At 37.3% G+C, this 12,005-nt stretch overlaps 1 protein-coding gene across 1 annotated transcript in view; it reads left to right on the top strand.

Moving 5' to 3' along the window:
- Positions 1 to 12,005, top strand: part of TECRL (trans-2,3-enoyl-CoA reductase like) — a 107,641-nt gene that overhangs the window by 54,939 nt on the left and 40,697 nt on the right. Inside the window, exon 4 of the mRNA XM_021702422.1 lies at positions 5,709 to 5,812. Within this exon, the coding sequence (XP_021558097.1) occupies positions 5,709 to 5,812 (104 nt within the window). The remainder of the gene's footprint in view (positions 1 to 5,708; positions 5,813 to 12,005) is intronic.

Here is a 12,005-nt window from a genome sequence, read left to right on the forward strand (position 1 = left end):
TCCTTCCTTCCTTCCTTCCTTCCTTCCTTCCTTCCTTCCTTCCTTCCTTCCTTCTTTCCTTCCTTCTTTCCTTTCTTTCCCTCTCTCTCTTCCTTCCTTCCTCTCTTCCTTCCTTCCTCTCTTCCTTCCTTCCTCCCTTTCTTTCTTTCTTTTCTTTCTTCTTTCTTCCTTTCTTTCTCTTTCTTTCTTCTTTTCTGTTTAAAGCAGAATAAATGAGCTAAGGAGGGGAGAAATGAATGAATTTTAGGGAAAATATAATATCCGGGATTAAGCCTGAAATTTCTCAAACTGTCAAATCCTATTCTTCATTCAAAAAATTTATAAATAGATACACTTAAAAGTTACTCCTGCTAATAATCATTGTCACTAATATTACATCAACTTGACCTTAAATTTGGACTTGTTAAATAAGAGCTGTGGGTAGAATATAAATTTTGGAAGAATACTTGAAGTCAATAATAGTAAATCTACAAGAGGCATCTATTAAGGAATTTCAATCTCTAAATTTTTCCATAGAGTGGTGAACTGCCCTTTTTTTTTTTTTTCCTGGTACTTTTGCTAATATTCAGGCCATCCTTTCTCAGATATTACCTTTACTTAAGGACAAATGATGATTTCCTTGCATCTCTCTAAGGTGTTTTGTTTGTTTTCATTGTTTCTTAGACATTCCAGGTTTCTCTGAGACCTCTATGCTGAAAAAATAGGAATCCATGATATTCTTGGAAGTCATACTTTCTTAATGATTTCAAATTCTTCCAAGCTCAAATGTTCAAGAAAAATTCCTATCTGGCTAGAGTTTAAAAGAGAAGACTCACTCTCTTGTTTATTTTTGCCTCTTCAGGGCCTTGTATATGCCAACCATATAAATGCCTTTCAACACATGGATGCTCAAATAACATAAAATTATATAGTGGTATTGTTTTCTGAACTTGACTCTTATATAATGAAGACTCTAGAATGCCACAGGCATCAATATAAAATATAATTCAATTTGAAGAACACTACAAGGGGAAACAGGGAATTTCTATTAGTTCAACTTTCCTGGTGAATGTGACTTTTTACTTTCTCCTCACATATATTTATTTGGTTTCCCTTCACATACATTTACAGGGTATGATCTGAATGAAATATAGCCACTGAGTGCCCTTGAATAAGAATGTGATGACTTATTTGAAAAAAAAAAAAAAGACTCAATTATTTTAGCGAGCTAAGCAGGATGTGGTACAAAGAGGTTGTTTGGAGTAAAACAGAATTTTAAAACCTGACTCTTCTGCTTACCTATCTATAGGGTCTTCTTTCGTAAAGTGGAGCTAATAAAGAATTTAACCCATGATTTGGTTTTTGTTTTATAAGTGTTAAATAAGATCATGTTTATAAAGCACTATAATTACTTACACATGGTAGATGCTTCATCTGTTATAACTGATGTTATAACTATTCATATTAAGAAAACTTAACACTGAAACAAATCAAGGCCTAAATATTTACAAATATTTCCTGCCAGAATGCTTATACTATGAGCAATGACATCATGCAGATTTAGTCTTCTACATTTTCTTCACACAAAAGAAATCAGTAAAACATAAAGAAAATAGCAAACATTGATAATCATAGGCAAATTAACAAACTTTTTTTTTTTTTTAGCTCAGTGGTTATGCTGAGCTGAGCTAGCCTTAGCCTTACTTGGGTGGGTCCACTCAAGTAGCTGCAGTCAGCTGGTGGGTTTTTAGTGACTGGCTGGTCTAGGATGGCCATGACTATAGCCAATCCTCTCTACTCTTTGTGGTTTCTCATGTTTCAGCAGAATATTTGGGGCTTGTTCTCATGGTGGATTCAGGGATTCAAACAAATGAGCACAAGCACTTAAGATTTCTTAAGGCCCTTGGATGCCTGGGTGTCTCAGTCATTAAGCGTCTGCCTTTGGCTTAGGTCATGATCCCAGGGTCCTGGGATCGAGTCCCACATCGGGCTCCCTCCTCGAGGGGAAGCCTGCTTCTCCCTCTCCCACTCCCACTGCTTGTGTTCCTGCTCTCACTATCTCTGTCTCTGTCAAATAAATAAATAAAATCTTAAAAAAAAAAAAAAAAAGATTTCTTAAGGCCCAGGCTTGGAAGTATCATATCTCTTGCCCTACATTCTGTTAGCTAAAATGAATGACTAGGCTAACCCATATTCAAGGGCACAGGGAAATAGGCACCGACTCTTAAAAGAGGTACTAAAAGTCATATTGTAAATGGTGTGGATATGGGAATGGTAAAGAACTGAAGTCACAATTGTAATACATCTGTCATAGAAACTGGTAACTAAAATGTGTTCTCTCCTCCTACCTTGATTAAGATACTTAATAATGTTCTGGAAGCACAGGGTTGAATTTCTGATGCTTAAAATCATTGGATTTCTAAAATAGAAAGGAGAAGCATGGGTAGACTTGGTCCTTTCCTTCCCAGCCCTGGCTCTAATCATCCATTGCACTTATAAAAGGGCCTTGACAAACCCCTAGGTACATACCCTAGTGTCTGGCACAATTTGGGGGAAGAAATGCTCAAGAAAGAAGATTTGTTTAAATTAATTTGGGCAGAAAATTCACAGGCCTTAAGTGGCTGAAGCCTGAAATCCATGGAATTGACTCTTGTTTTAGGAATATATTCTTGGCCCTACCCATTCCTCTCCCTTTGGAAAAGGACATAGACATAGAAAGCCAAGGAGAGGGTTCCCTGATTACTGAGTCTGAGTGGTATGATTAATGATATGTCTGGATTCTCTCAGTTCCTTCTATGCAAATCTCATATTGATAGGACCACATTTTAAAAATATGCCAATGGTCTGCTCCTTGAAGTCATCAAAAGTAATAGAGGAGTAGAAACTAATCCCCTCTCCAAAGATGTCAATAGATGTATGTTGGGAAGATGTTTACAGTACTTCAAGTGGTACAAATATCTCAGATTATTTTGTTCTTATTAACATTTCTTATTGTTATACATGATTGTCAAAATGATTTTGGCCATTTGTATATCCAAGTCTTTACCTTGACCCATGTTACATTAACTTCCTATTGCTGTGTAACAAATGACCACAAACTAAGCTTAAAATAACACTCATTTATTAGCTTGAAGACACAGTATGGCCGGATTCTTTGCTCAGAGTATCACAAAGCTGTAATCAAGGTGTTGGTGGAGCTGAATTCTCATCTCAAGACTTTTAGAAAATTCTACTTCTGTCTTTATTCTTATTGTCTGAAGTTTTTTTTTTTTTTTTTGTGGTTCTATGACAGAGGTTCCTATTTCCTTGCTCCTTGTCACATTCTATAGGCCATTTCAGTTCCTAGAGGCTATTTGCATTATTTGCCATGTCGCCCTCTCCATCTTCATTCCAGCAATCATTCTCGTACTGTAGTATCAGTATTCTAGTTCTTTGAATCTGAATTCCTCTGGCTTACCAATTCCTGCAGATTTAAATAGTACATGATTAGCTCAGACCCACCTGAATAATCTCTCTTATAAAGCCACATAGCCTAACCTAATCAAAGGAATGATAGCTTACCATATTCACATTGGCTTTATCAAATACCATCTTCAAAATTAATATATAACAATTGCACATTTTATCTTACTTTAAAATATTTCATTGTAAATCAATGTATTGGATTCTGAAAATCAACTAAAAATAGTCATAAATTAATATTTAATGTGTCTTGGAAAAATAGAGAATGGAGGACTCCTAGGTGGCTCAGTTGGTTAAGCATCTGCCTTCAGCTCAGGTCATGATTCCACAGTCCTGGAAGGGTCCCCACTTTGGCTTTTTGTTCCCTGCTCAGTGGGGAGCCTGCTTCTCCCTTTCCCTCCCTCCCCCATGCTCATGCACTCTCTCTCTGTTTCAAAAAAATGAATAAAATCTTTAAAAAATAGAGAATGAAATGACACTTTTTCATGAGAAAAAGATAAAGATAAATTACAGATAGATTAGCATAAAGAATAATATCAATACAAGCAACTACAATGGCAATAAAAATAACATTATACTTATGAGATTCATTTAGCCCTAGTCCACTTATTTTTCTTTCTGTATGGTATAACTTTGTTTGAATAAAACAAGATATATTTAGCATTATCTCATTTATGAAGATTTAACTTTTTACAATTATTTTACAATTATAAATAATGCTAAAAGAACATCTTTGTACATATATTTCAGTACACACATGTCAGACTTATCTAGTGTTTATTATTAAGAACGGAACATTTCCTTTACATGTCTTCTAAGACATCAATTTATTCTTCTCCAATTTCATGAGAAACTCCTTTTCAGTAATCTTTGCTGTATGTTTCTTTTATTACTTTGAAAGCCCGTAGTGCTAGAAACTTTTTTCAGTTTCCATTTTCTTTTCAAACTGAACACTCAAATAATCTCATCACACAGCATGGCTTTAAACGTTAATGACTTTAAAATATCTACAGACACACCTAAACAACTGCCTATTTGACAACTCCTTCTTGAATGCCTAATAAATATCACACACTTAACATACCTTAACTTAAATCTTAATTTCCACCCCCAAATCCTGCTCCTTCCCCAGTCTTTCTCCTGCCAGTTAATGAAATTACAATGCTCCTAATTGCCCAGGTCAAAAATCTAAGAGCTGTCTTTATTTCACTGAAATACTCTCTTCTCAAGTTGAACCTGCTCTATGTTCAAAACATATCTGAAATTGATGAACTTTTAACATTTCTACCAGTGCCATCTTAATCCAAAAAATCCCTTGCTTGATGAATTTTGAGTTCATCTTAAGTAATCTTGCTTCCCTTCCTCCCAGTTTCCACACAGCATCCATAGAGATCTTTTAAAACATACATCAAGTCACTCTGCTGATGCTTGTGATGACTACTAAAATTTATTTGCCCTAATTAATTTATCAAATAATAAAAGAATTTAGAGAACAGTTGACATCTATGTCTACTGACACTCCAAATTATACTTTTTTAAAAGATTTTATTTATTTATTTTAGAGAGAGAGAGAGCATGAGCATGGGGAGTGGCAGAGAGAGAGGGACAAGAAGGCTCCCCACTGAGCAGGGAGCCCAACACAGGACTCAATCACAGGACCCTGAGATCATGACCTGAGCTGAAGGCAGACACTTAACTGACTGAGCCACCCAGGTGCCCTCCCCCCAAAAAATTATACTTTAAAAATATCCTGTATCATACTCGGTTATGATATTATCCAGTATTACATTTTCTTAGAACACAACAGGATAGTAACTATTGGTAGTCTGCACTTTGTTTAGGTAGAGGTGGGAAACTACCATATATTTGAAAAATTCTTAGGTATTTTATAAAATGGGTTCACTTGGGCGCCTGGGTGGCTCAGTTGGTTAAGCTACTGCCTTCGGCTCAGGTCATGATCCTGGAGTCCCGGGATCGAGTCCCACATCGGGCTCCCTGCTCAGCAGGGAGTCTGCTTCTCCCTCTGACCCTCCTCCCTCTCATGCTCTCTGTCTCTCATTGTCTCTCTCGCAAATAAATAAAATCTTAAAAAAAAAAAATTATAAAATGGGTTCACTTACATTTTATTTTACTTTAAATATTTATTATACATTGCAGTTTCTATGTATGATTTATTCTTAGCATTCACAATTTTTCACATTAAAATTGTTTGTTAAAAATCACGATGCCTTGAAATTGTATTAAAATACTTTTCCTTATTATTTAAGGTGGGCCTTTTTTGAAGGACTACATAACCATTCAAAGCATTGCAGCTTCCTCCATTGTCACTCTCTATTTTACAGACCTAGGTCAACAGGTCAGTTGGACTACAGTAAGTATCAATTTGAAATACAATGTACATGTCCCACATTTTGATAGGAATAATTTGTTCACAGAAGGACAATTTTTATCAAATAAATTCATAATGAAACAAAATACTGTACTGAATGTCATTTTAAGTTTTCCACTCTTACTAGAAACCATGGTCAAAATTTCATACAAGAATTAGAGCCATGGAAATACACAGTTGAAAGAAGGAGAATAATTTATTTTTTTAAAAATGTCCATCTATCCTATGACTGTATTTCTTCAGCTTTTCCTTCTAGGAACCTGGAGATATGAAGACTCTTCAAAATGGAAAAAGAGGAGATAGAATATTCAATAAAAAAATATTCTAAGGCAAAGGGAGGGCATATGGAAAATCAGAATGAAGTAGTGAGATTTCTTTGAGTAAGACGGTCATGGAATGCTTTCTGCTCTCCTTGAAGGAGGAGCTTTCAAAGTGGTGGCAACTGAATCCAATGGCATTAGAAGAATGAAGACTACATTCAGTGGTGGCAACTGAATCCAATGGCATTAGAAGAATGAAGAATGAGGATCAAGAAAAAGAGAAAATAGTTGACACTAGGTCACAAGTATTGAACTATTCATGAGTTATGGAATAGATAGATGGAATAGCTTTAGTAGCAATAGGAAATCCTAGGTGATATTTTTGTGACAGAGAGTTAATTTGATAAATAATTTTAACACTGATATAAAAAGAATAGAGTAATCATTCTATTTTTCAATTCAATTTTTTATTTTTTTAGAATCTTAAAGTTTTTCCAATTACACAGATATTTCATATTTGTGATGGGATTGCACTTTTTTTGGGGGGGGGAACTTACTAAGGTTTTTTTTTTTTTTATGTTATGTTAGTCACCATACATTACATCATTAGTTTTTGATGGAGTGTTCCATGATTCATTGTTTGCGTATAACACCCAGTACTCCATTCAGTACATGCCCTCTTTAATACCCACCACCAGGCTAACCCATCCACCCACACCCCTCCCCTCTAGAACCCTCAGTTTGATTCTCAGTGTCCATAGTCTCTCATGGTTCATCTCCCCCTCCGATTCCCCCCCTTCATTTTCCCTTCCTGTTATCTTTTTTTTTTTAACACATAATGTATTATTTGTATCAGAGGTACAAGTCTGTGATTCAACAGTCTTACACAGTTCACGGCGCCACCATAGCACATACCCTCCCCAATGTCTATTACCCAGCCACCCCATCCCTCCCCCCCCCCACCACTCCAGCAACCCTCAGTTTGTTTCCTGAGATTAAGATTTCCTCGTATCGGGCGCCTGGGTGGCTCAGTTGGTTAAGCGACTGCCTTCGGCTCAGGTCATGATCCTGGAGTCCCGGGATCAAGTCCCGCATTGGGCTCCCTGCTCAGCAGGGAGTCTGCTTCTCCCTCTGACCCTCCCCCCTCTCATGCTCTCTCTATCTCATTCTCTCTCTCAAATAAATAAATAAATAAATCTTTAAAAAAAAAAGATTTCCTCGTATCACTGAGATCATATGATACATGTCTTACTCTGATTGACTTATTTCGCTCAGGATAATACCCTCCAGTTCCATCCATGACGTTGTAAAAGGCAAGATTTCATTATTTTTGATGGCTGCATAATATTCCATTGTATCTATATGTATCACATCTTTTTTATCCATTCATCAGTCCATGGAAATCTTGGCTCTTTCTAAAGTTTGGCTATTGTGGACATGGCTGCTATAAACATCAGGGTGTATGTACCCCTTCGGATCACTACATTTGTATCTTTGTGGTAAATACCCAGTACTGCAATTGATGGATCGTAGAGTAGTTCTATTTTCATCTTTTTGAGGAAACTCCCTACTGTTTTCCAGAGTGGGTGCACCGCTTGCATTCTCACCAACAGGTTAGGAGGGTTCCGCTTTCTCCGCATCCCCGCCAACATCTGTAATTTCCTGACTTGTTAAATTTAGCCATTCTGACTGGTGTGAGGTAATATCTCATAGAGGTTTTGATTTGGATTTCCCTGATGCTGAGCAATGCTGAGTACTTTTGCATGTGTCTGTTGGCCATTTGGATGTCTTCTTTGGCAAAATGTCTGTTCATGTCTTCTGCCCATTTCTTGATTGCATCATTTGTTCTTTGGGTGTTGAGCTTGATAAGTTCTTTATAGATTTTGGATACTAGCCCTTTATCTGATATGTCATTTGCAAATATCTTCTCCCATTCTGTCGGCTGTCTTTTGGTTTTGTTAACTGTTTCTTTTGCTGGGCAAAAGCTTTTTATCTTGATGAAGTCCCAATAGTTCATTTTAACCCTTGCTTCCCTTGTCTTTGGCGATGTTTCTAGGAAGAAGTTGCTGCGGCTGAGGTTGAAGACGTTGCTGCTTGTGTTCTCCTTTAGGATTTTGATGGACTCCTGTCTCAATTTAGGTCTTTCAACCATTTGATCTATTTTTGTGTGTGGTGTAAGGAAATGGTCCAGTTTCATTCTTCTGCATGTGGCTGTCCAGTTTTCCCAACACCATTGTTGAAGAGATTGTCTTTTTTCCGTTGGACATTCTTCCCTGCTTTGTCGAAAATTAGTTGACCATAGATTTGAGGGTCCATTTCTGGGCTCTCTATTCTGTTCTATTGATCTGTGTGTCTGTTTTTGTGCCAGTACCATACTGTGTCGATGATGACAGCTTTGTAATAGAGCTGGAAGTCCGGAATTGTGATGCCACCAGCTTTGCTTTTCTTTTTCAACATTCCTCTGGCTATTCAGGGTCTTTTCTTGTTCCATACAAAATTTAGGATTATTTGCTCCATTTCTTTGAAAAAAATGGATGGTATTTATTTTTTTTTAAGATTTTATTTATTTATTTGACAGAGAGACACAGCGAGAGAGGGAACACAAGCAGGGGGAGAGGGAGAAGCAGGCTTCCCGCAGAGCAGGGAGCCCGATGCGGGGCTCGATCCCAGGACCCTGGGATCATGACCTGAGCCGAAGGCAGACGCTTAACGACTGAGCCACCCAGGCGCCCCAAAAATGGATGGTATTTTGATAGAGATTGCATTGAATGTGTAGATTGCTCTAGGTAGCATTGACATCTTCACAATATTTGTTCTTCCAATCCATGAGCATGGAACGTTTTTCCTTTTTTTTTTTTTTTTTTTTGTCTTCCTCAATTTCTTTCATGAGTATTTTATAGTTTTTGGAGTACAGCCTCTTTGCCTCTTTGGTTAGATTTATTCCTAGGTATCTTATGGTTTTGGGTGCAATTGTAAATGGGATTGACTCCTTAATTTCTCTTTCTTCTGTCTTGTTGTTGGTGTATAGGAATGCCACTGACTTCTGTGCATTGATTTTATATCCTGCCACTTTCCTGAATTCATGTATGAGTTCTAGCAGTTTTGGGGTGGAGTCTTCGGAGTTTTCAACATAAAGTATCATATCATCTGCAAAGAGTGAGAGTTTGACTTCTTCTTTGCCAATTTGGATGCCTTTGATTTCTTTTTGTTGTCTGATTGCTGTGGCTAGGACTTCTAATACTATGTTGAATAGCAGTGGTGATAGTGGACACCCTTGCCGTGTTCCTGACATTAGGGGGAAAGCTCTCAGTTTTTCCCCATTGAGAATGATATTCGCTGTGGGTTTTTCATAGATGGCTTTTATGTTATTGAGGTATGTACCCTCTATACCTATACTCTGAAGAGTTTTGATCAAAAAGGATGCTGTACTTTGTCAAATGTTTTTTCTGCATCTATTGAGAGGATCATATGGTTCTTGTTCCTTCTTTTATTAATATATAGTATCATATTGATTGATACGTGGATGTTGAACCAACCTTGAAGCCCAGGGATAAATCCCACTTAGTCATGGTGAATAATCCTTTTAATGTACTGTTGGATCCTATTGGCTAGTATTTTGGTGAGAATTTTTGCATCCATGTTCATCAGGGATATTGGTCTGTAATTCTCCTTTTTGATGGGGTCTTTGTCTGGTTTTGGGATCAAGGTAATGATGGCCTCATAAAACGAGTTTGGAAGTTTTCCTTCCATTTCTATTTTTTGGAACAGTTTCAGAAGAATAGGTATTAATTCTTCTTTAAATGTTTGGTAGAACTTCCCTGGGAAGTCATCTGGCCCTGGGCTTTTGTTTTTTTGGGAGATTTTTGATGACTGCTTCAATTTCCTTAGTGGTTATAGGTCTGTTCAGGTTTTCTATTTCTCCCTGGTTCAGTTTTGGTAGTTGATACATCTCTAGGAATGCCTCCATTTCTTCCAGGTTATCTAATTTGCTGGCATATAGCTGCTCATAATATGTTCTTATAACTGTTTGTATTCTTTTGGTGTTGGTTATGATCTCTCCTCTTTCATTCATGATTTTGTCGATTTGGGTCATTTCTCTTTTCTTTTTGTTAAGTCTGGCCAAGAGTTTATCAATCTTGTTAATTCTTTCAAAGAACCAGCTCCTAGTTTTGTTGATCTGTTCTACTGTTCTTTTTGTTCCTATTTCTTTGATTTCTGCTCTAATCTTTATTATTTCTCTTGTCCTGCTGGGTTTAGACTTTATTTGCTGTTCTTTCTCCAGCTCCTTTAGGGGTAGGGTTAGGTTGTGTATTTGAGACCTTTCTTGTTTCTTGAGAAAGGCTTGTATTGCTATATACAGTCCTCTTAGGACTGCCTATGCTGCATCCCAAAGAATTTGAACAATTGTGTTTTTGTTTTCATTTGTTTCCATGAATTTTTTTAATTCTTTAATTTCCTGGTTGACCCATTCATTCTTTAGTAGGATGCTCTTTAACCTTCATGTATTTGAGTTCTTTCTGACTTTCCTCTTGTGATTGAGTTCTAGTTTCAAAGCGTTGTGGTCTGAAAATATGCAGGGAATGATCCCAGTCTTTTGGTACCAGTAGAGACCTGATTGATTACCTAGGATGTGATCTATTCTAGAGAATGTTCCATGGGGACTAGAGAAGAATGTGTATTCTGTTGCTTTGGCATGGAATGTTCTGAATATATCTGTGAAGTCCCTTTGGTCCAGTGTATCATTTGAGGTCTTTTTTTTTTTAAGATTTTATTTATTTATTCATGAGAGACAGAGAGAGAGAGGCAGAGGGAGAAGCAGGCTCCCAAGGAGCAGGGAGCCTGATGCGGGACTCGATCCCAGGACGCTGGGATCATGACCTGAGCCGAAGGCAGACACTTAACCATCTGAGCCACCCAGGCGCCCTCATTTGAGGTCTTTATTTCCTTGTTGATATTTTGCTTAGATGATCTGTCCATTTCAGTGAGGGGGGTGTTAATGTCCCCCACTATTATTGTAATGTTGTCAATGTATTTCTTTGCTTTTGTTATTAATTGGCTTATATAATTGGCTGCTCCCATGTTAGGGGCATAGATATTTACAATTGTTAGATCTTCTTGTTGGATAGACCATTTTAGTATGATATAGTGTCCTTCCTCATCCTTATTATCTTCTTTGGTTTAAAATCTTATTTGTCTGATATAAGGTTTGCAACCCCAGCTTTCTTTTGATGTCCATTAGCATGGTAAATGGTTTTCAACCCCCTCACTTTCAGTCTGGGGGGTGTCTTTGGGTCTAAAATGAGTCTCTTTTAGACAACATATCGATGGGTCTTGTTTTTTTATCCAATCTGATAGCCTGTGTCTTTTGATTGGGGCATTTTACCCATTTACATTCAGGATAACAATTGAAAGATATGAATTTAGTGCCATTTTATTGCCTGTGGGGTGACTGTTACTGTACATTGTCATTGTTCCTTTCTGGTCTATGTTGCTTTTAGCCTCTCTCTTTGCTTAGAAGACCCCTTTCAATATTTCTTGTAGGACTGGTTTTGTGTTTGCAAATTCCTTTAGTTTTTGTTTGTCCTGGAAGCTTTTTATCTCTCCTTCTGTTTTCAATGACAGCCTAGCTGGATATAGTATTCTTGGCTGCATATTTTTTCTCATTTAGTGCTCTGAATATATCATGCCAGTGCTTTCTGGCCTGCCAGGTCTCTGTAGATAAGTCTGTTGTCAATCTAATGTTTCTACCATTGTAGGTTACAGACCTCTTGTCCCGAGCTGCTTTCAGGATTTTCTCTTTGTCTCTGAGACTTTTAAGTTTTACTACTAGATGTCGGGGTGTTGACCTGTTTTTATTGATTTTGAAGGGGGTTCTCTGTGACTCCTGGATTTTGATGCCTGTTTCCTTCCCCAAA

Source organism: Neomonachus schauinslandi, chromosome 2, assembly GCF_002201575.2.
Source record: "Neomonachus schauinslandi chromosome 2, ASM220157v2, whole genome shotgun sequence".
Lineage (NCBI taxonomy): Eukaryota > Metazoa > Chordata > Mammalia > Carnivora > Phocidae > Neomonachus > Neomonachus schauinslandi.